A 23,962-nucleotide genomic window follows, 5' to 3' on the forward strand; every position below is an offset into this window, starting at 1 on the left:
CCTACGGGCAACCACTTGACACTGACTGGATGCGGAGAAGAGAGCTGTGTGGTGGGAAACCAGCAATGCTCACAGCGCCAGCCTCCTAGGATTTCAGAGGATTGTAGCCGGCGGGAAGCTTTACTGCTTCAATCCTGTACTAGAAATGCAGCTCAAAGGCCAGCTGCTAGGAGACCCGCGTCATTAGCTTGACCTGACGTCGTCCCAGTGCTAAGTGAACAGCTTGCCTGCAGCACCGGCATGTCCAGGTCCCAGTTACGAGCGTGTGGCGGAAGCAGCAGCAGAGGGAAAGGAGCCCCAAAGCAAGCGAGCCCAGTGGGGCCCCACTGCGTCCTTCAGAGAAGGGGAAGAGTGGTGGGAAAGCTGCCCGGCGGAAAAGGACCTGGGGGTGCTTGTTGACAGCCGGCCGAATGGGACCGGCAGTGTGCCCAGGTGGCCAAGAAGGCCAATAGCATCCTGGCTTGTATCAGGAACAGGTTTAGATTGGATATTAGGAAAACTTTCTTCACTGACAGGGCTATCAAGCGCTGGAACAGGCCGCCCAGGGAAGTGGTTGAGGCCCCACCCCGGAGGGATTTAGAAGACGTGTAGGCGCGGCGCTTAGGGATACTGTTTAGGGGTGGACTTGGCAGTCTGAGGTTTACGGTTGGACTCCAAGATCTTGAGGGTCTTTCCCAAGGCAAATGATTCTGATTCTATGACTCTACCTCAGAATCAAAAGGGGAGTCGTCATCTTCCTCTTGCTCTGCTGCCGGGAAGACACCTACAGAGGAGGAAAGAAGGGCGACGCTGCTGCGAGTGCTTATTTCACTCTGCTTTTCCCCATCCGCCTCACTCCACAGCAGCTTACAAAGGTAACCATTTAGCCCGTCAGGAAATTACCATTGCCATGCCCCTGTGCAACGGACAGCGTGCACGCTCCGCGTCTCTCTGCATCTGGAAGCTGCGCACCCGTCGCCACTCTCCTGGGACCCTCCGAATCCGTCTGCGTAATTTAAAAGAGAGGCGTGAGAACTGGCACAGGCTCCACCTCGACCCGTTTCCACGCACAAATCTCCCGCTTCAGCCACCACGCGTAACGTGGTATCAGGTGACGGACAGAGCAAAAAGGGCAAACAGAGCCAGCGTGTTGGGCATCTCTGTTGAGCGGGGCTTTCAAAAGGGGCCGAAGGACACCTGCCCAAGATCGAGAGGACCTAGGCAGAAGCAGCTAAGCGTCTGGACGCTAGGCCCTACGGGCAACCACTTGACACTGACTGGATGCGGAGAAGAGAGCTGTGTGGTGGGAAACCAGCAATGCTCACAGCGCCAGCCTCCTAGGATTTCAGAGGATTGTAGCCGGCGGGAAGCTTTACTGCTTCAATCCTGTACTAGAAATGCAGCTCAAAGGCCAGCTGCTAGGAGACCCGCGTCATTAGCTTGACCTGACGTCGTCCCAGTGCTAAGTGAACAGCTTGCCTGCAGCACCGGCATGTTCAGGTCCCAGTTACGAGCGTGTGGCGGAAGCAGCAGCAGAGGGAAAGGAGCCCCAAAGCAAGCGAGCCCAGTGGGGCCCCACTGCCTCCTTCAGAGAAGGGGAAGAGTGGTGGGAAAGCTGCCCGGCGGAAAAGGACCTGGGGGTGCTTGTCGACAGCCGGCCGAATGGGACCGGCAGCGTGCCCAGGTGGCCAAGAAGGCCAACAGCATCCTGGCTTGTATCAGGAACAGGTTTAGATTGGATATTAGGAAAACTTTCTTCACTGACAGGGCTATCAAGCGCTGGAACAGGCCGCCCAGGGAAGTGGTTGAGGCCCCACCCCGGAGGGATTTAGAAGACGTGTAGGCGCGGCGCTTAGGGATACGGTTTAGGGGTGGACTTGGCAGCCTGAGGTTTACGGTTGGACTCCAAGATCTTGAGGGTCTTTCCCAAGGCAAATGATTCTGATTCTATGACTCTACCTCAGAATCAAAAGGGGAGTCATCATCTTCCTCTTGCTCTGCTGCCGGGAAGACACCTACAGAGGAGGAAAGAAGGGCGACGCTGCTGCGAGTGCTTATTTCACTCTGCTTTTCCCCATCCGCTTCACTCCACAGCAGCTTACAAAGGTAACCATTTAGCCCGTCAGGAAATTACCATTGCCATGCCCCTGTGCAACGGACAGCGTGCACGCTCCGCGTCTCTCTGCATCTGGAAGCTGCGCACCCGTCACCACTCTCCTGGGACCCTCCGAATCCGTCTGCGTAATTTAAAAGACAGGCGTGAGAACTGGCACAGGCTCCACCTCGACCCGTTTCCACGCACAAATCTCCCGCTTCAGCCACCACGCGTAACGTGGTATCAGGTGACGGACAGAGCAAAAAGGGCAAACAGAGCCAGCGTGTTGGGCATCTCTGTTGAGCGGGGCTTTCAAAAGGGGCCGAAGGACACCTGCCCAAGATCGAGAGGACCTAGGCAGAAGCAGCTAAGCGTCTGGACGCTAGGCCCTACGGGCAACCACTTGACACTGACTGGATGCGGAGAAGAGAGCTGTGTGGTGGGAAACCAGCAATGCTCACAGCGCCAGCCTCCTAGGATTTCAGAGGATTGTAGCCGGCGGGAAGCTTTACTGCTTCAATCCTGTACTAGAAATGCAGCTCAAAGGCCAGCTGCTAGGAGACCCGCGTCATTAGCTTGACCTGACGTCGTCCCAGTGCTAAGTGAACAGCTTGCCTGCAGCACCGGCATGTCCAGGTCCCAGTTACGAGCGTGTGGCGGAAGCAGCAGCAGAGGGAAAGGAGCCCCAAAGCAAGCGAGCCCAGTGGGGCCCCACTGCGTCCTTCAGAGAAGGGGAAGAGTGGTGGGAAAGCTGCCCGGCGGAAGATGACCTGGGGGGTGCTTGTCGACAGCCGGCCGAATGGGACCGGCAGTGTGCCCAGGTGGCCAAGAAGGCCAATAGCATCCTGGCTTGTATCAGGAACAGGTTTAGATTGGACATTAGGAAAACTTTCTTCACTGACAGGGCTATCAAGCGCTGGAACAGGCCGCCCAGGGAAGTGGTTGAGGCCCCACCCCGGAGGGATTTAGAAGACGTGTAGGCGCGGCGCTTAGGGATACGGTTTAGGGGTGGACTTGGCAGTCTGAGGTTTACGGTTGGACTCCAAGATCTTGAGGGTCTTTCCCAAGGCAAATGATTCTGTGATTCTGTGACTCTACCTCAGAATCAAAAGGGGAGTCGTCATCTTCCTCTTGCTCTGCTGCCGGGAAGACACCTACAGAGGAGGAAAGAAGGGCGACGCTGCTGCGAGTGCTTATTTCACTCTGCTTTTCCCCATCCGCTTCACTCCACAGCAGCTTACAAAGGTAACCATTTAGCCCGTCAGGAAATTACCATTGCCGTGGCCCTGTGCAACAGACAGCGTGCACACTCCGTGTTTGTCTGTGGCTAGAAGCCACATGCCGGTCACCACTCTCCTGGGACCCTCCGAATCCATCTGCGTAATTTAAAAGACAGGCGTGAGAACTGGCACAGGCTCCACCTCGACCCGTTTCCATGCACAAATCTCCCGCTTCAGCCACCACGCGTAACGTGGTATCAGGTGACGGACAGAGCAAAAAGGGCAAACAGAGCCAGCGTGTTGGGCATCTCTGTTGAGCGGGGCTTTCAAAAGGGGCCGAAGGACACCTGCCCAAGATCGAGAGGACCTAGGCAGAAGCAGCTAAGCGTCTGGACGCTAGGCCCTACGGGCAACCACTTGACACTGACTGGATGCGGAGAAGAGAGCTGTGTGGTGGGAAACCAGCAATGCTCACAGCGCCAGCCTCCTAGGATTTCAGAGGATTGTAGCCGGCGGGAAGCTTTACTGCTTCAATCCTGTACTAGAAATGCAGCTCAAAGGCCAGCTGCTAGGAGACCCGCGTCATTAGCTTGACCTGACGTCGTCCCAGTGCTAAGTGAACAGCTTGCCTGCAGCACCGGCATGTCCAGGTCCCAGTTACGAGCGTGTGGCGGAAGCAGCAGCAGAGGGAAAGGAGCCCCAAAGCAAGCGAGCCCAGTGGGGCCCCACTGCGTCCTTCAGAGAAGGGGAAGAGTGGTGGGAAAGCTGCCCGGCGGAAAAGGACCTGGGGGTGCTTGTTGACAGCCGGCCGAATGGGACCGGCAGTGTGCCCAGGTGGCCAAGAAGGCCAATAGCATCCTGGCTTGTATCAGGAACAGGTTTAGATTGGATATTAGGAAAACTTTCTTCACTGACAGGGCTATCAAGCGCTGGAACAGGCCGCCCAGGGAAGTGGTTGAGGCCCCACCCCGGAGGGATTTAGAAGACGTGTAGGCGCGGCGCTTAGGGATACTGTTTAGGGGTGGACTTGGCAGTCTGAGGTTTACGGTTGGACTCCAAGATCTTGAGGGTCTTTCCCAAGGCAAATGATTCTGATTCTATGACTCTACCTCAGAATCAAAAGGGGAGTCGTCATCTTCCTCTTGCTCTGCTGCCGGGAAGACACCTACAGAGGAGGAAAGAAGGGCGACGCTGCTGCGAGTGCTTATTTCACTCTGCTTTTCCCCATCCGCCTCACTCCACAGCAGCTTACAAAGGTAACCATTTAGCCCGTCAGGAAATTACCATTGCCATGCCCCTGTGCAACGGACAGCGTGCACGCTCCGCGTCTCTCTGCATCTGGAAGCTGCGCACCCGTCGCCACTCTCCTGGGACCCTCCGAATCCGTCTGCGTAATTTAAAAGACAGGCGTGAGAACTGGCACAGGCTCCACCTCGACCCGTTTCCACGCACAAATCTCCCGCTTCAGCCACCACGCGTAACGTGGTATCAGGTGACGGACAGAGCAAAAAGGGCAAACAGAGCCAGCGTGTTGGGCATCTCTGTTGAGCGGGGCTTTCAAAAGGGGCCGAAGGACACCTGCCCAAGATCGAGAGGACCTAGGCAGAAGCAGCTAAGCGTCTGGACGCTAGGCCCTACGGGCAACCACTTGACACTGACTGGATGCGGAGAAGAGAGCTGTGTGGTGGGAAACCAGCAATGCTCACAGCGCCAGCCTCCTAGGATTTCAGAGGATTGTAGCCGGCGGGAAGCTTTACTGCTTCAATCCTGTACTAGAAATGCAGCTCAAAGGCCAGCTGCTAGGAGACCCGCGTCATTAGCTTGACCTGACGTCGTCCCAGTGCTAAGTGAACAGCTTGCCTGCAGCACCGGCATGTCCAGGTCCCAGTTACAAGCGTGTGGCGGAAGCAGCAGCAGAGGGAAAGGAGCCCCAAAGCAAGCGAGCCCAGTGGGGCCCCACTGCGTCCTTCAGAGAAGGGGAAGAGTGGTGGGAAAGCTGCCCGGCGGAAAAGGACCTGGGGGTGCTTGTCGACAGCCGGCCGAATGGGACCGGCAGCGTGCCCAGGTGGCCAAGAAGGCCAACAGCATCCTGGCTTGTATCAGGAACAGGTTTAGATTGGATATTAGGAAAACTTTCTTCACTGACAGGGCTATCAAGCGCTGGAACAGGCCGCCCAGGGAAGTGGTTGAGGCCCCACCCCGGAGGGATTTAGAAGACGTGTAGGCGCGGCGCTTAGGGATACGGTTTAGGGGTGGACTTGGCAGTCTGAGGTTTACGGTTGGACTCCAAGATCTTGAGGGTCTTTCCCAAGGCAAATGATTCTGATTCTATGACTCTACCTCAGAATCAAAAGGGGAGTCATCATCTTCCTCTTGCTCTGCTGCCGGGAAGACACCTACAGAGGAGGAAAGAAGGGCGACGCTGCTGCGAGTGCTTATTTCACTCTGCTTTTCCCCATCCGCTTCACTCCACAGCAGCTTACAAAGGTAACCATTTAGCCCGTCAGGAAATTACCATTGCCATGCCCCTGTGCAACGGACAGCGTGCACGCTCCGCGTCTCTCTGCATCTGGAAGCTGCGCACCCGTCACCACTCTCCTGGGACCCTCCGAATCCGTCTGCGTAATTTAAAAGACAGGCGTGAGAACTGGCACAGGCTCCACCTCGACCCGTTTCCACGCACAAATCTCCCGCTTCAGCCACCACGCGTAACGTGGTATCAGGTGATGGACAGAGCAAAAAGGGCAAACAGAGCCAGCGTGTTGGGCATCTCTGTTGAGCGGGGCTTTCAAAAGGGGCCGAAGGACACCTGCCCAAGATCGAGAGGACCTAGGCAGAAGCAGCTAAGCGTCTGGACGCTAGGCCCTACGGGCAACCACTTGACACTGACTGGATGCGGAGAAGAGAGCTGTGTGGTGGGAAACCAGCAATGCTCACAGCGCCAGCCTCCTAGGATTTCAGAGGATTGTAGCCGGCGGGAAGCTTTACTGCTTCAATCCTGTACTAGAAATGCAGCTCAAAGGCCAGCTGCTAGGAGACCCGCGTCATTAGCTTGACCTGACGTCGTCCCAGTGCTAAGTGAACAGCTTGCCTGCAGCACCGGCATGTCCAGGTCCCAGTTACGAGCGTGTGGCGGAAGCAGCAGCAGAGGGAAAGGAGCCCCAAAGCAAGCGAGCCCAGTGGGGCCCCACTGCGTCCTTCAGAGAAGGGGAAGAGTGGTGGGAAAGCTGCCCGGCGGAAAAGGACCTGGGGGTGCTTGTCGACAGCCGGCCGAATGGGACCGGCAGCGTGCCCAGGTGGCCAAGAAGGCCAACAGCATCCTGGCTTGTATCAGGAACAGGTTTAGATTGGATATTAGGAAAACTTTCTTCACTGACAGGGCTATCAAGCGCTGGAACAGGCCGCCCAGGGAAGTGGTTGAGGCCCCACCCCGGAGGGATTTAGAAGACGTGTAGGCGCGGCGCTTAGGGATACGGTTTAGGGGTGGACTTGGCAGTCTGAGGTTTACGGTTGGACTCCAAGATCTTGAGGGTCTTTCCCAAGGCAAATGATTCTGATTCTATGACTCTACCTCAGAATCAAAAGGGGAGTCATCATCTTCCTCTTGCTCTGCTGCCGGGAAGACACCTACAGAGGAGGAAAGAAGGGCGACGCTGCTGCGAGTGCTTATTTCACTCTGCTTTTCCCCATCCGCTTCACTCCACAGCAGCTTACAAAGGTAACCATTTAGCCCGTCAGGAAATTACCATTGCCATGCCCCTGTGCAACGGACAGCGTGCACGCTCCGCGTCTCTCTGCATCTGGAAGCTGCGCACCCGTCACCACTCTCCTGGGACCCTCCGAATCCGTCTGCGTAATTTAAAAGACAGGCGTGAGAACTGGCACAGGCTCCACCTCGACCCGTTTCCACGCACAAATCTCCCGCTTCAGCCACCACGCGTAACGTGGTATCAGGTGACGGACAGAGCAAAAAGGGCAAACAGAGCCAGCGTGTTGGGCATCTCTGTTGAGCGGGGCTTTCAAAAGGGGCCGAAGGACACCTGCCCAAGATCGAGAGGACCTAGGCAGAAGCAGCTAAGCGTCTGGACGCTAGGCCCTACGGGCAACCACTTGACACTGACTGGATGCGGAGAAGAGAGCTGTGTGGTGGGAAACCAGCAATGCTCACAGCGCCAGCCTCCTAGGATTTCAGAGGATTGTAGCCGGCGGGAAGCTTTACTGCTTCAATCCTGTACTAGAAATGCAGCTCAAAGGCCAGCTGCTAGGAGACCCGCGTCATTAGCTTGACCTGACGTCGTCCCAGTGCTAAGTGAACAGCTTGCCTGCAGCACCGGCATGTCCAGGTCCCAGTTACGAGCGTGTGGCGGAAGCAGCAGCAGAGGGAAAGGAGCCCCAAAGCAAGCGAGCCCAGTGGGGCCCCACTGCCTCCTTCAGAGAAGGGGAAGAGTGGTGGGAAAGCTGCCCGGCGGAAGATGACCTGGGGGGTGCTTGTCGACAGCCGGCCGAATGGGACCGGCAGTGTGCCCAGGTGGCCAAGAAGGCCAATAGCATCCTGGCTTGTATCAGGAACAGGTTTAGATTGGATATTAGGAAAACTTTCTTCACTGACAGGGCTATCAAGCGCTGGAACAGGCCGCCCAGGGAAGTGGTTGAGGCCCCACCCCGGAGGGATTTAGAAGACGTGTAGGCACGGCGCTTAGGGATACGGTTTAGGGGTGGACTTGGCAGTCTGAGGTTTACGGTTGGACTCCAAGATCTTGAGGGTCTTTCCCAAGGCAAATGATTCTGTGATTCTGTGACTCTACCTCAGAATCAAAAGGGGAGTCGTCATCTTCCTCTTGCTCTGCTGCCGGGAAGACACCTACAGAGGAGGAAAGAAGGGCGACGCTGCTGTGAGTGCTTATTTCACTCTGCTTTTCCCCATCCGCTTCACTCCACAGCAGCTTACAAAGGTAACCATTTAGCCCGTCAGGAAATTACCATTGCCGTGGCCCTGTGCAACAGACAGCGTGCACACTCCGTGTTTGTCTGTGGCTAGAAGCCACATGCCGGTCACCACTCTCCTGGGACCCTCCGAATCCATCTGCGTAATTTAAAAGACAGGCGTGAGAACTGGCACAGGCTCCACCTCGACCCGTTTCCATGCACAAATCTCCCGCTTCAGCCACCACGCGTAACGTGGTATCAGGTGACGGACAGAGCAAAAAGGGCAAACAGAGCCAGCGTGTTGGGCATCTCTGTTGAGCGGGGCTTTCAAAAGGGGCCGAAGGACACCTGCCCAAGATCGAGAGGACCTAGGCAGAAGCAGCTAAGCGTCTGGACGCTAGGCCCTACGGGCAACCACTTGACACTGACTGGATGCGGAGAAGAGAGCTGTGTGGTGGGAAACCAGCAATGCTCACAGCGCCAGCCTCCTAGGATTTCAGAGGATTGTAGCCGGCGGGAAGCTTTACTGCTTCAATCCTGTACTAGAAATGCAGCTCAAAGGCCAGCTGCTAGGAGACCCGCGTCATTAGCTTGACCTGACGTCGTCCCAGTGCTAAGTGAACAGCTTGCCTGCAGCACCGGCATGTCCAGGTCCCAGTTACGAGCGTGTGGCGGAAGCAGCAGCAGAGGGAAAGGAGCCCCAAAGCAAGCGAGCCCAGTGGGGCCCCACTGCGTCCTTCAGAGAAGGGGAAGAGTGGTGGGAAAGCTGCCCGGTGGAAAAGGACCTGGGGGTGCTTGTCGACAGCCGGCCGAATGGGACCGGCAGCGTGCCCAGGTGGCCAAGAAGGCCAACAGCATCCTGGCTTGTATCAGGAACAGGTTTAGATTGGATATTAGGAAAACTTTCTTCACTGACAGGGCTATCAAGCGCTGGAACAGGCCGCCCAGGGAAGTGGTTGAGGCCCCACCCCGGAGGGATTTAGAAGACGTGTAGGCGCGGCGCTTAGGGATACGGTTTAGGGGTGGACTTGGCAGTCTGAGGTTTACGGTTGGACTCCAAGATCTTGAGGGTCTTTCCCAAGGCAAATGATTCTGATTCTATGACTCTACCTCAGAATCAAAAGGGGAGTCATCATCTTCCTCTTGCTCTGCTGCCGGGAAGACACCTACAGAGGAGGAAAGAAGGGCGACGCTGCTGCGAGTGCTTATTTCACTCTGCTTTTCCCCATCCGCTTCACTCCACAGCAGCTTACAAAGGTAACCATTTAGCCCGTCAGGAAATTACCATTGCCATGCCCCTGTGCAACGGACAGCGTGCACGCTCCACGTCTCTCTGCATCTGGAAGCTGCGCACCCGTCACCACTCTCCTGGGACCCTCCGAATCCGTCTGCGTAATTTAAAAGACAGGCGTGAGAACTGGCACAGGCTCCACCTCGACCCGTTTCCACGCACAAATCTCCCGCTTCAGCCACCACGCGTAACGTGGTATCAGGTGACGGACAGAGCAAAAAGGGCAAACAGAGCCAGCGTGTTGGGCATCTCTGTTGAGCGGGGCTTTCAAAAGGGGCCGAAGGACACCTGCCCAAGATCGAGAGGACCTAGGCAGAAGCAGCTAAGCGTCTGGACGCTAGGCCCTACGGGCAACCACTTGACACTGACTGGATGCGGAGAAGAGAGCTGTGTGGTGGGAAACCAGCAATGCTCACAGCGCCAGCCTCCTAGGATTTCAGAGGATTGTAGCCGGCGGGAAGCTTTACTGCTTCAATCCTGTACTAGAAATGCAGCTCAAAGGCCAGCTGCTAGGAGACCCGCGTCATTAGCTTGACCTGACGTCGTCCCAGTGCTAAGTGAACAGCTTGCCTGCAGCACCGGCATGTCCAGGTCCCAGTTACGAGCGTGTGGCGGAAGCAGCAGCAGAGGGAAAGGAGCCCCAAAGCAAGCGAGCCCAGTGGGGCCCCACTGCCTCCTTCAGAGAAGGGGAAGAGTGGTGGGAAAGCTGCCCGGCGGAAGATGACCTGGGGGTGCTTGTCGACAGCCGGCCGAATGGGACCGGCAGTGTGCCCAGGTGGCCAAGAAGGCCAATAGCATCCTGGCTTGTATCAGGAACAGGTTTAGATTGGATATTAGGAAAACTTTCTTCACTGACAGGGCTATCAAGCGCTGGAACAGGCCGCCCAGGGAAGTGGTTGAGGCCCCACCCCGGAGGGATTTAGAAGACGTGTAGGCACGGCGCTTAGGGATACGGTTTAGGGGTGGACTTGGCAGTCTGAGGTTTACGGTTGGACTCCAAGATCTTGAGGGTCTTTCCCAAGGCAAATGATTCTGTGATTCTGTGACTCTACCTCAGAATCAAAAGGGGAGTCGTCATCTTCCTCTTGCTCTGCTGCCGGGAAGACACCTACAGAGGAGGAAAGAAGGGCGACGCTGCTGTGAGTGCTTATTTCACTCTGCTTTTCCCCATCCGCTTCACTCCACAGCAGCTTACAAAGGTAACCATTTAGCCCGTCAGGAAATTACCATTGCCGTGGCCCTGTGCAACAGACAGCGTGCACACTCCGTGTTTGTCTGTGGCTAGAAGCCACATGCCGGTCACCACTCTCCTGGGACCCTCCGAATCCATCTGCGTAATTTAAAAGACAGGCGTGAGAACTGGCACAGGCTCCACCTCGACCCGTTTCCACGCACAAATCTCCCGCTTCAGCCACCACGCGTAACGTGGTATCAGGTGACGGACAGAGCAAAAAGGGCAAACAGAGCCAGCGTGTTGGGCATCTCTGTTGAGCGGGGCTTTCAAAAGGGGCCGAAGGACACCTGCCCAAGATCGAGAGGACCTAGGCAGAAGCAGCTAAGCGTCTGGACGCTAGGCCCTACGGGCAACCACTTGACACTGACTGGATGCGGAGAAGAGAGCTGTGTGGTGGGAAACCAGCAATGCTCACAGCGCCAGCCTCCTAGGATTTCAGAGGATTGTAGCCGGCGGGAAGCTTTACTGCTTCAATCCTGTACTAGAAATGCAGCTCAAAGGCCAGCTGCTAGGAGACCCGCGTCATTAGCTTGACCTGACGTCGTCCCAGTGCTAAGTGAACAGCTTGCCTGCAGCACCGGCATGTCCAGGTCCCAGTTACGAGCGTGTGGCGGAAGCAGCAGCAGAGGGAAAGGAGCCCCAAAGCAAGCGAGCCCAGTGGGGCCCCACTGCGTCCTTCAGAGAAGGGGAAGAGTGGTGGGAAAGCTGCCCGGTGGAAAAGGACCTGGGGGTGCTTGTCGACAGCCGGCCGAATGGGACCGGCAGCGTGCCCAGGTGGCCAAGAAGGCCAACAGCATCCTGGCTTGTATCAGGAACAGGTTTAGATTGGATATTAGGAAAACTTTCTTCACTGACAGGGCTATCAAGCGCTGGAACAGGCCGCCCAGGGAAGTGGTTGAGGCCCCACCCCGGAGGGATTTAGAAGACGTGTAGGCGCGGCGCTTAGGGCTACGGTTTAGGGGTGGACTTGGCAGTCTGAGGTTTACGGTTGGACTCCAAGATCTTGAGGGTCTTTCCCAAGGCAAATGATTCTGATTCTATGACTCTACCTCAGAATCAAAAGGGGAGTCATCATCTTCCTCTTGCTCTGCTGCCGGGAAGACACCTACAGAGGAGGAAAGAAGGGCGACGCTGCTGCGAGTGCTTATTTCACTCTGCTTTTCCCCATCCGCCTCACTCCACAGCAGCTTACAAAGGTAACCATTTAGCCCGTCAGGAAATTACCATTGCCATGCCCCTGTGCAACGGACAGCGTGCACGCTCCGCGTCTCTCTGCATCTGGAAGCTGCGCACCCGTCGCCACTCTCCTGGGACCCTCCGAATCCGTCTGCGTAATTTAAAAGACAGGCGTGAGAACTGGCACAGGCTCCACCTCGACCCGTTTCCACGCACAAATCTCCCGCTTCAGCCACCACGCGTAACGTGGTATCAGGTGACGGACAGAGCAAAAAGGGCAAACAGAGCCAGCGTGTTGGGCATCTCTGTTGAGCGGGGCTTTCAAAAGGGGCCGAAGGACACCTGCCCAAGATCGAGAGGACCTAGGCAGAAGCAGCTAAGCGTCTGGACGCTAGGCCCTACGGGCAACCACTTGACACTGACTGGATGCGGAGAAGAGAGCTGTGTGGTGGGAAACCAGCAATGCTCACAGCGCCAGCCTCCTAGGATTTCAGAGGATTGTAGCCGGCGGGAAGCTTTACTGCTTCAATCCTGTACTAGAAATGCAGCTCAAAGGCCAGCTGCTAGGAGACCCGCGTCATTAGCTTGACCTGACGTCGTCCCAGTGCTAAGTGAACAGCTTGCCTGCAGCACCGGCATGTCCAGGTCCCAGTTACGAGCGTGTGGCGGAAGCAGCAGCAGAGGGAAAGGAGCCCCAAAGCAAGCGAGCCCAGTGGGGCCCCACTGCCTCCTTCAGAGAAGGGGAAGAGTGGTGGGAAAGCTGCCCGGCGGAAGATGACCTGGGGGGTGCTTGTCGACAGCCGGCCGAATGGGACCGGCAGTGTGCCCAGGTGGCCAAGAAGGCCAATAGCATCCTGGCTTGTATCAGGAACAGGTTTAGATTGGATATTAGGAAAACTTTCTTCACTGACAGGGCTATCAAGCGCTGGAACAGGCCGCCCAGGGAAGTGGTTGAGGCCCCACCCCGGAGGGATTTAGAAGACGTGTAGGCACGGCGCTTAGGGATACGGTTTAGGGGTGGACTTGGCAGTCTGAGGTTTACGGTTGGACTCCAAGATCTTGAGGGTCTTTCCCAAGGCAAATGATTCTGTGATTCTGTGACTCTACCTCAGAATCAAAAGGGGAGTCGTCATCTTCCTCTTGCTCTGCTGCCGGGAAGACACCTACAGAGGAGGAAAGAAGGGCGACGCTGCTGTGAGTGCTTATTTCACTCTGCTTTTCCCCATCCGCTTCACTCCACAGCAGCTTACAAAGGTAACCATTTAGCCCGTCAGGAAATTACCATTGCCGTGGCCCTGTGCAACAGACAGCGTGCACACTCCGTGTTTGTCTGTGGCTAGAAGCCACATGCCGGTCACCACTCTCCTGGGACCCTCCGAATCCGTCTGCGTAATTTAAAAGACAGGCGTGAGAACTGGCACAGGCTCCACCTCGACCCGTTTCCACGCACAAATCTCCCGCTTCAGCCACCACGCGTAACGTGGTATCAGGTGACGGACAGAGCAAAAAGGGCAAACAGAGCCAGCGTGTTGGGCATCTCTGTTGAGCGGGGCTTTCAAAAGGGGCCGAAGGACACCTGCCCAAGATCGAGAGGACCTAGGCAGAAGCAGCTAAGCGTCTGGACGCTAGGCCCTACGGGCAACCACTTGACACTGACTGGATGTGGAGAAGAGAGCTGTGTGGTGGGAAACCAGCAATGCTCACAGCGCCAGCCTCCTAGGATTTCAGAGGATTGTAGCCGGCGGGAAGCTTTACTGCTTCAATCCTGTACTAGAAATGCAGCTCAAAGGCCAGCTGCTAGGAGACCCGCGTCATTAGCTTGACCTGACGTCGTCCCAGTGCTAAGTGAACAGCTTGCCTGCAGCACCGGCATGTCCAGGTCCCAGTTACGAGCGTGTGGCGGAAGCAGCAGCAGAGGGAAAGGAGCCCCAAAGCAAGCGAGCCCAGTGGGGCCCCACTGCGTCCTTCAGAGAAGGGGAAGAGTGGTGGGAAAGCTGCCCGGCGGAAAAGGACCTGGGGGTGCTTGTTGACAGCCGGCCGAATGGGACCGGCAGTGTGCCCAGGTGGCCAAGAAGGCCAATAGCATCCTGGCTTGTATCAGGAACAGGTTTAGATTGGATATTAGGAAAACTTTCTTCACTGACAGGGCTATCAAGCGCTGGAACAGGCCGCCCAGGGAAGTGGTTGAGGCCCCACCCCGGAGGGATTTAGAAGACGTGTAGGCGCGGCGCTTAGGGATACTGTTTAGGGGTGGACTTGGCAGTCTGAGGTTTACGGTTGGACTCCAAGATCTTGAGGGTCTTTCCCAAGGCAAATGATTCTGATTCTATGACTCTACCTCAGAATCAAAAGGGGAGTCGTCATCTTCCTCTTGCTCTGCTGCCGGGAAGACACCTACAGAGGAGGAAAGAAGGGCGACGCTGCTGCGAGTGCTTATTTCACTCTGCTTTTCCCCATCCGCCTCACTCCACAGCAGCTTACAAAGGTAACCATTTAGCCCGTCAGGAAATTACCATTGCCATGCCCCTGTGCAACGGACAGCGTGCACGCTCCGCGTCTCTCTGCATCTGGAAGCTGCGCACCCGTCGCCACTCTCCTGGGACCCTCCGAATCCGTCTGCGTAATTTAAAAGAGAGGCGTGAGAACTGGCACAGGCTCCACCTCGACCCGTTTCCATGCACAAATCTCCCGCTTCAGCCACCACGCGTAACGTGGTATCAGGTGACGGACAGAGCAAAAAGGGCAAACAGAGCCAGCGTGTTGGGCATCTCTGTTGAGCGGGGCTTTCAAAAGGGGCCGAAGGACACCTGCCCAAGATCGAGAGGACCTAGGCAGAAGCAGCTAAGCGTCTGGACGCTAGGCCCTACGGGCAACAACTTGACACTGACTGGATGTGGAGAAGAGAGCTGTGTGGTGGGAAACCAGCAATGCTCACAGCGCCAGCCTCCTAGGATTTCAGAGGATTGTAGCCGGCGGGAAGCTTTACTGCTTCAATCCTGTACTAGAAATGCAGCTCAAAGGCCAGCTGCTAGGAGACCCGCGTCATTAGCTTGACCTGACGTCGTCCCAGTGCTAAGTGAACAGCTTGCCTGCAGCACCGGCATGTCCAGGTCCCAGTTACGAGCGTGTGGCGGAAGCAGCAGCAGAGGGAAAGGAGCCCCAAAGCAAGCGAGCCCAGTGGGGCCCCACTGCGTCCTTCAGAGAAGGGGAAGAGTGGTGGGAAAGCTGCCCGGCGGAAAAGGACCTGGGGGTGCTTGTCGACAGCCGGCCGAATGGGACCGGCAGTGTGCCCAGGTGGCCAAGAAGGCCAATAGCATCCTGGCTTGTATCAGGAACAGGTTTAGATTGGATATTAGGAAAACTTTCTTCACTGACAGGGCTATCAAGCGCTGGAACAGGCCGCCCAGGGAAGTGGTTGGGGCCCCACCCCGGAGGGATTTAGAAGACGTGTAGGCGCGGCGCTTAGGGATACTGTTTAGGGGTGGACTTGGCAGTCTGAGGTTTACGGTTGGACTCCAAGATCTTGAGGGTCTTTCCCAAGGCAAATGATTCTGTGATTCTGTGACTCTACCTCAGAATCAAAAGGGGAGTCGTCATCTTCCTCTTGCTCTGCTGCCGGGAAGACACCTACAGAGGAGGAAAGAAGGGCGACGCTGCTGCGAGTGCTTATTTCACTCTGCTTTTCCCCATCCGCTTCACTCCACAGCAGCTTACAAAGGTAACCATTTAGCCCGTCAGGAAATTACCATTGCCGTGGCCCTGTGCAACAGACAGCGTGCACACTCCGTGTTTGTCTGTGGCTAGAAGCCACATGCCGGTCACCACTCTCCTGGGACCCTCCGAATCCGTCTGCGTAATTTAAAAGAGAGGCGTGAGAACTGGCACAGGCTCCACCTCGACCCGTTTCCACGCACAAATCTCCCGCTTCAGCCACCACGCGTAACGTGGTATCAGGTGACGGACAGAGCAAAAAGGGCAAACAGAGCCAGCGTGTTGGGCATCTCTGTTGAGCGGGGCTTTCAAAAGGGGCCGAAGGACACCTGCCCAAGATCGAGAGGACCTAGGCAGAAGCAGCTAAGCGTCTGGATGCTAGGCCCTACGGGCAACCACTTGACACTGACTGGATGCGGAGAAGAGAGCTGTGTGGTGGGAAACCAGCAATGCTCACAGCGCCAGCCTCCTAGGATTTCAGAGGACTGTAGCCGGCGGGAAGCTTTACTGCTTCAATCCTGTACTAGAAATGCAGCTCAAAGGCCAGCTGCTAGGAGACCCGCGTCATTAGCTTGACCTGACGTCGTCCCAGTGCTAAGTGAACAGCTTGCCTGCAGCACCGGCATGTCCAGGTCCCAGTTACGAGCGTGTGGCGGAAGCAGCAGCAGAGGGAAAGGAGCCCCAAAGCAAGCGAGCCCAGTGGGGCCCCACTGCGTCCTTCAGAGAAGGGGAAGAGTGGTGGGAAAGCTGCCCGGCGGAAAAGGACCTGGGGGTGCTTGTCGACAGCCGGCCGAATGGGACCGGCAGCGTGCCCAGGTGGCCAAGAAGGCCAATAGCATCCTGGCTTGTATCAGGAACAGGTTTAGATTGGATATTAGGAAAACTTTCTTCACTGACAGGGCTATCAAGCGCTGGAACAGGCTGCCCAGGGAAGTGGTTGAGGCCCCACCCCGGAGGGATTTAGAAGACGTGTAGGCGCGGCGCTTAGGGATACTGTTTAGGGGTGGACTTGGCAGCCTGAGGTTTACGGTTGGACTCCAAGATCTTAAGGGTCTTTCCCAAGGCAAATGGTTCTGTGATTCTATGACTCTACCTCAGAATCAAAAGGGGAGTCGTCATCTTCCTCTTGCTCTGCTGCCGGGAAGACACCTACAGAGGAGGAAAGAAGCATGACGCTGCCATGAGTGCCTTATTTTACTCTGCCCTTCCCAGTCTCTGAAGCCCTGTGTCCAACTGACAGGTTGTCGCTCTCCTTCAGGCCACAGGCATTTGTCCTTATCACCTCCTATGCGGTGAAGGATCCTACCTGCTCCGGTCAGTGTAGGTGTGCCCCAGGGAAAGTCAGCAGGTGTCCCAGAGCAAGAGCTGTCAAGTACTGTTGCGCCTTCTGTGCCTCCCGCAGAACTCTCTCCCATCCTTTCACAGCCCACGTATTCCTCCAGTTGTTTAGCAATACTATATGCGGAAAGGAAGGAAAAGCATTCCGTAAAAATCCCTCCACACTTGCATACGCTCTCTGCTGGAAGAGCAACAGCCATTCATGAGCCATCGTACCATATTCATAGCCAGCTGGTAAAGGGTAACACACACACACACACGACTTACTGCACTACTAGAGGAGTGGAGACTGATATACTCGCTACAGGCTTGTTCCCACTAGAGGTGCCTATTCTTGTCTATGGAGTAACTCCCCCCTGCTGGCTACAGTCTCCTCTGATAATCAGCCTCTCCATTTTGAGGGCCAGCGAGATTAACAAGCTCCCTGGCAGACTGCCGTCTAACTACAAAGCTTCTACCTCACTGGGACGCTATACTAATGCTGTAGCAAGTCTTCACGTCAAGCCAGGGCAACATCTCCTCAAAGCCAGTCCTGACTTGGAAAGGCTTCAGAAATTCCCATGGTTAGTCTGAGGACCTGAGAGTTTAGAGAGCTCCTAAGGGGGATATCAAGAGGCCAACAAAGGTTGCAGTTGCATTCCAAGCACTGCACGGGTTAACTACATTGTATAGGTGTTCTCTTCTACCAGCCCTGCCGGAGGGTCAGTTGGGTCTCAGGAGAGAGATCACTTTCAGGTTTGCTTCATAAGCAGAACTACAAACAAAACAAAAAAGCCCAAACAAACGAGAAGAGAAAATGTTAAAGACGTGCTCCAGACCAAGGCTGCTATGCAAAACGGTGCATTAGCGCAACATTGATACTGTGCCAGAGGCCTGGAGGGAAGGAATGAACATGTTGTGTTGCTAGAGCCATCTTCCAACATGCTTTATTCCTAAAGGGGATTTTACTCCACGATTTACCCAAGCATCCTTCTCTCCTGCTTCCCATGAATAGAGGCTGACAGAAGGGGCAGAGGGAGAAGAAATCCAGTGTTTTGATCCAGTGACAAGCAGTCACGGGCAGTTGTTTATGGCTAGACAAGGCATAATGCAGTTCATTCCCCCATCACTAGGCTACCATGACTAGGCAAGAGGGCTATTTCCTTCAGCCTAGCTGTTAAGCACACACAGTCGTCTTAGCGAAGGAACAGCCAGGGGTGCAAAGCTACCCATGAGAGGAGGAAAACCGCTGCAGAGTTTAACTCGGGGGATAGCAGTTAGATCCCCTCTGAAACAAAAGGCAGGGAGTTGCTAGTCAGTTGAGTTGAGTGGAGCTTGAGAGCACACAGGTGAATTGTCGGAGAGAGCTGTGGGGGGAAGTTTTTCTCAGCTTCCAAATCCACTCTGGACGCAGAAAGAGATGCATCGGAAGACGTCACTGAGCCCAGCTTCAACAAAGGTCTCGACCCCTCATTAAACCCCCGGGAAGTTACCAAAAAGGGCCATACATCAGCACGGATATTCTGACAGTGCAACTGCTGTAACGAGGACGTGAATCACTTACTCAGAGCGTGCAGAGGTACTGGCATAATGCATAGCTGTGTGGCCAAACCTGTCTTCATGAGAAATATCAGCACCATGCCGAAGAAGAAGTCGTGTTATGTTCATATCCCCAGCAAGAGCAGCAAACATCAGAGTGGTCCTAAATCATCCAAGAGACGATAGGAAATACATCAGCTGCTGCAGACATTGCATTGCCATTACTTCAGTCCCTCTTTGCTCCCCAAACAATTCCTTTCCCCTCTCCTGCACGCAGAGTGAAAGCACAGCCAAGCGCACGGAAGCATTGGGGAATTCAGGTTGGTGGGACCTCAGGAGGTCTCCAGGCCAGCCACCCGCCCAGAGCAGACTTGGCGGGGTGCGGGTGTGGGTGCGTACACGCGCGCGCATGTGGCACCACAGCCAACGCTTTCTTGCGGTCCTCAGTGCGGAAATCATCCCCTGAGGTAAGAGAGCAGCCGAGTGCGCGCCTGCTTTCACAAGTCACACAGAAGGAGCTCCATCTGGGCAGCTCCTGGTTCCTTTTCAAAGCTCGTTCCTATGCCTCCCATCAATCCAACCTGAACAACGCTAAGGAGTCCCACACGCACTTTTGACAAACCCTTCTACCTTTCATGGTTATCTCGAGCGTGCACGTCAGCTCCTTTTTGAAGAAGGAACTCGACCATCTCTTCACAGTGCTCGGTGATGGCAAGAGTAAGCGGAGTGTATCCCAGCTGAAAGGAGAAATCATCTCCCTTACAATCGCACAGAAAAGTCAAGCAAGTTTTGGGCAGAGGAGCCTTGCCCAAAGTCCACACTTACCTCATTCTGAGCATCAATATGGGCATTGTGCTCAAGTAACAGCTCTGCTAGAGATTTGCTATGAATGATGGCAGCCAGGTGAAGGGCAGTGTTGCCGCCAGCAGCTCTGAGGTCAGGGTTGGCACCGTGCTCCAGCAGAAGAGTCGCACAGTCTTTGTGCTGGTGCTCTACTGCCTGGAAACACGACACAAAGGAGGAATAACTTCCAACATCTACGCTTCTCTCTGTCAGAACTCCCGCATCTTCCCAACGCTGGAACGTGTGAGCATCTTCAAAGATGAGGCGACATACGCCCCTTCCCCGCTGACTACAACACGCCTGTTTCTACGCAGGCCTACGTAAAGAATTGTGCGAGGTATGTGTCGCTCAGCGCACAATCAGTAAGCCCAATGGGCAACAGCATGACCTCTTCGACGTACCTTCATCAGCGGCGATTTCTTAAAACTGTCCCGAGGATTTAGGTGGCACTTCTTTTCTACTAGAAATCGAACGACATCGGTGTGGCCGTTGGCACAAGCAAGGTGCAGAGGCGTCCTAGAAATTAAATAAACGCAGTTAACGCTGACAGACAGCTGAAGACATCGTTTCAGGCTGTGGTAGCCGCCACATGGGGCCGTAAGCCTCAACTAGCAAAAAACAAGCCGAAAGCAAGCTTTCTCGTTCCGGAGCCCGTGGCAGCAGTTGCACAGCCAAAGCCTGGGGCTGGCTACGCAAAATCCCCAACGCCTGCCTTGAGTCAGGAGGCATTTCCTCGGCTGCGTCAAGGAACCCGCACAAGCAGAGTCCTGTGCCCAGGCACTGGTCCCTCCCTCCAGGACTGCCCAGCCACCCGGCACAGCAAAGGAGACCGCGTGCGTCTTGGCAGCCTGAAGTCAAGGGAGGCTACGTAAGTCTACGGAGACTGCGGGGTCCGCGCAAGCCCCTGGGTTTTCCCCCGACCAGTCCCGTGCCAGACGTGTCCCAGAGACAGAGGGGATGGGATTTCTAACAGCAACGGGAAGGCTGTGCCGCGTCTTTCTGCCAACCCGTGCCCTGCCCAAGCAAGGCGCTCGGTCTGGCGGCAGGAAAGGAGCCGTCTCTGCTTGGACGAAGGCCTGCTGAGCTCCACCGAAGAGTCACGACAGGGACCAGGCTGGCAGAGCGGGGCAAAGCAGGGCAGAGCGGAGCGGAGCGGAGCATCCGCCGCCTCCTGGCCCAGCTTGGGCAGGCCGCCGGGACGGCCAGCGCTGTGGAGCCGGCCCTGCTCCGAGGGCGCCTGCGACCGTGCCGGGCTTCGCCGGCTCCTCCAGCCAGGGGGGGTGGGGGCTTTGCTACGGGCACTGCCCGCCCCTTACTGCTTCTTCGCGTCCCGCCAGTTGATGCGGAGCCTCTTCCACCACCAGCGCCGCCGCAGCCGGGCCAGGTCACCGCTGGCGGCCGCGCTGTGCAGCTCGCCCCAGCCCTTCTCCCGGAGCTCAGAGGCCCCGGCGGCGCCGGGCGCGGGAGCGCTGCCGGGCGGCGGCCGCTCCCGCACCCTCCTGAGGAGTGCGACGAGCCTCTGCATGCTGCGGCGGGGGCGAGGGCATGGCCCGCCCCGCCGTTAGCAGCCGCAGGAGGCGCCCGGCGGGCTCTGCCGAGCCCCGGGCGGGGCGGGGCGGGGCGGGGGAGAGGGCGGGGAGAGCCGAGAGCGGAGCCCCGAGCCGCGGCCGCGGCTCGCAGCCCCCGACGCTGCCAGCCAGAGACGCGCTGCCGGTCCCTCCGCGACGGCGACCACACTGACCGCCGGCGCCTGCAGGGGGCGGCCGAAGAGCGGCGTCGTCGCGTGCGGCCGGGGCGTCACAGAGGGGGCGTCACAGAGGGGGCGTCAGAGGGGGCGGGGTGGCTCGCCCCGGCCCGGGAGGAGCGGCCTCCGCCTCCGCCGTCGGGGCGCTGCTGCTGCGGAGCCCGCTCTGCTCCCGCGTCGGGGCGCTGGGGGCTGCGTCCCCCTGTGCGTCGGGCGAGGTTTTGGAGGGCAATGCAGCAGCGCGGGCCACGGACGGGGCTGCGGACCAACCGCTGAGCGTGCAGCAAAGCTTGGCCCTGCCCCGCCGCTGCGCTGGTGCTGAAAGGGCTCAAGCCCCGATGGCCGCAGCCACTGCATCCAAATGCCTCCTGAGAGAATTAAAGCCTAGGGGCAAGGAGGATGTTTGAAATGTCGTGGTCACTTAACTAAGCAAAAGGAAGGGAGGCCTCTGCGATTTAGAGAGTCGTTAGAACGGTTGGAAGATAAGGGGGCTCCGGGATAATCCCGTCTGGGACAACTGGGCCGGGGGAGGACAAAGGCAGGGAAGATGGGAAGTCCCAGAAGAATGACAGCAGCCTTGAAGGAGCCCGTTTACGCGATCCTAGGGCGGAGTTTGGGCAGAAGCAAAGGTCAATCAGCGAACACAGCGAAGCAGACATCTGAAGACCCCCAAAGACCACTTGAAGACCACCACGGGAGACGACTGCGCGTGCGGATCGGGCATTTGCCTATGTTAATAAGCTCCAGGAAACACCATGATTATGTAACTGAATTCTCGGGAATCCTGTGAATGGGTAGGACTTTATGGTATACACTCTCTGAAAGTCTGCCCAATCGGTGGAGCACTCACGGTGGAGAATCCCCCGCGCTGCCCAGCGCTGCAATAAAGAATCCCTGCTTACCGGTACCTTCGTTGCTATTGAGTTTCATTTCAGGGACTCTCCGAATACCCCGTTTCTCCCTTGGGGAGATTCGGCCTGGGAGGAGAAGCATCCGTGCATTTTTGCCTGAGTGCTGCGTGCGCGGCGGGAGCTGTGGCTGCTCGGCCCCAACCCGCTCCGCCGGCCCGTCCCTGCCAGCTGCCGTGCTCGCCCCGGAGCCCGAGCCCGGCTGCGCGGCCTCCCTGGCGGGCTGCCCGCCTGCGCCGCCTCCCTCCCCGCCGGATCAAGCACCGGCTTCTGTCGCGACGTGGGTTTTTGGGGGTGGGGGGGGGTGGTTTTGCTGCTCGGCTGCCCTCAGGGTTTAGCGAGGCAGAGGGCTCGGCGTGACGGCAGAAACCTGCCCCAGCGGCACCGCCGCCCCTGCCGCGCTGCGCGGACACGGCTGGCCCCGGCGCGCCGGCGAGGGCGGGCGCAGCCCTGGGCTTCCCGCTCGGGCGGGCGGGGGCGGCTCCCGGGGCCGCGCCGCCCCTCCCCGCCCGCGGTGCCGCCGCGCGGGGGATGGCGGCGGGGGCGCGGCGGCGGCGGCGGCTCCTCCCGGCCTGGATGGGGGCGGCGGGGGACGAGCGGGCGGCGGCGGCGCCCCCCCCCGAGGCCGGGCGGCGGCGGGCGGCGGCAGGGCCCAGGTAGCGGGGAGCGGCGGGGGCGGCGGGCGGGCGAGGCCGGGCCCTGCCCTGCCCTGCCCTGGCCCTGCCCTGAGGGTCTCCCCGTGCGGTGCCCAGGGCGGCGGCGGCGGCGGCGGTGTACTGCATGAACGAGGCGGAGCTGGTGGACGTGGCCCTGGCGGTGCTGGGCGAGGTGAGGCTGGACCCCCGCGGGCGGGCGGGAGGGAGGGCTCCGGGGCGCGGGCAGGGAGCGCTGCCGCCGCCGGCTCCCTGGCGGCCCCTCCGCGGGAGGCGGCGCTGGGGGCGCTGCCGAGCGCCGCCCGGGTTTGCCGGTCCCCTCGTCCCCTTCCCGGAGGCTGCCGGCGCCGGCGCAGCTGCCTTTGCCCCCCGGCCGCCCCGGGCTGCCCGCCTGCCCCTTGGAGCGCTCCCGGGGTGAAGTCGCGCACAGCCGGGTCCGGTTGTTTTCCCTTTGGTCAGAATCGACGGTGCGAGGAAGAGGAGGAGAAGGCCCGGTCCGGGAGCGAAGAGGAGCAGGCGCTCCAGCCAACAGCAGACGAGGCTCCTGGAAGCACAGGCGGCACCGGGGGAGGCAGTGACCGCAGTCCCGCTCTGCCATCCCCTCCTGACGCTGGTGGTGGCGCCGACGCAGAGAGGAGAGGCTGGGAGGACTCCGAGGACGCTGTTCTGAACTATGTCAGGGCGATCTTTTTCAGCTAACGTTGCCTCCGCTGTGGCTCCCCAGGAGCAGAGGGGACAGTGGGGAGGGTGTCCCCTCCCGCAGCACCGAGGGTGGCGGGAGGAGGGCCTGTGGTGGGCTGTGTGTCTGCTGTGTTGGTGGCCTACGGAGCTGGTAGGAGTCTCGTGAAGGCCTTGGGCAAAAAGGAAGGGGGCTTCTTCTCAGCACTTCTCCCAGCGTGTGCTGGGATCCGGTGGGATTTGGCTCTAGGTTAGATGATTAGATTAGGTTACGTTCCTTTCTGTTTGGCATCTCAGGGCATGGGCAGATTAAAGAGGACATGTGGGTTTCTGCGAGTGTCCCTCTGGTGGGTCAGTGTTAGGACTGGAGGGGAGCGGGGAGTTGCTGGCCCTGGAAGGCCTTTGCTGGCTCTGCAGAGCTGGGATAGTCACGGTTCAGCCTTGGGGCTCCCTTGTCCTTGCGGTCCCTCTGTGACAGCTGCAGTGGGGCCTGGCACTGAGTTTGGCTCCGGGCTGTGGCAGGCCTCCCATAGCTGAGGAGGACATGGGTGGGAGCAGACTGGCAGGGCCAGGGACCATCCCGAGGGGTGAAGATGGGGGCTGTGGCCAGTGAAGGGATGAGGATGGCTCAGCATCCTCTGCCCGATC

At 57.8% G+C, this 23,962-nt stretch overlaps 2 protein-coding genes across 3 annotated transcripts; one reads left to right on the forward strand and one right to left on the reverse strand.

Moving 5' to 3' along the window:
- Nucleotides 1-16,946: 16,946 nt before the first annotated feature.
- On the reverse strand, nucleotides 16,947-21,032 carry LOC148054615 (uncharacterized). The gene is made up of 5 exons (XM_087768073.1): nucleotides 20,648-21,032; nucleotides 19,733-19,847; nucleotides 19,314-19,487; nucleotides 19,119-19,225; nucleotides 16,947-18,651 (listed from the first exon to the last, which is right to left on the reverse strand). Exons 1-5 carry the CDS (start codon nucleotides 20,854-20,856, stop codon nucleotides 18,510-18,512), a joined length of 747 nt encoding a protein of 248 aa, XP_087624199.1. The 5' UTR covers nucleotides 20,857-21,032; the 3' UTR covers nucleotides 16,947-18,509.
- A 123-nt stretch (nucleotides 21,033-21,155) lies between these two features.
- LOC148054616 (uncharacterized) lies at nucleotides 21,156-23,645 on the forward strand. 2 transcript variants are annotated; one of them, XM_087768076.1, is made up of 3 exons: nucleotides 21,156-22,639; nucleotides 22,736-22,811; nucleotides 23,067-23,645. In XM_087768076.1, exons 1-3 carry the CDS (start codon nucleotides 22,515-22,517, stop codon nucleotides 23,304-23,306), a joined length of 441 nt encoding a protein of 146 aa, XP_087624202.1. In that variant the 5' UTR covers nucleotides 21,156-22,514; the 3' UTR covers nucleotides 23,307-23,645. The 2 variants fall into 2 exon arrangements, with proteins under 2 accessions (XP_087624202.1, XP_087624201.1); XM_087768075.1 differs by having other exon boundaries at nucleotides 21,158-22,639; nucleotides 23,096-23,645.
- The last annotated feature ends 317 nt before the right edge of the window (nucleotides 23,646-23,962 follow it).

This window comes from Nipponia nippon, unplaced genomic scaffold (assembly GCF_047370975.1).
Source record: "Nipponia nippon isolate SJK-2023a ecotype South Korea unplaced genomic scaffold, ASM4737097v1 scaffold_3, whole genome shotgun sequence".
Lineage (NCBI taxonomy): Eukaryota > Metazoa > Chordata > Aves > Pelecaniformes > Threskiornithidae > Nipponia > Nipponia nippon.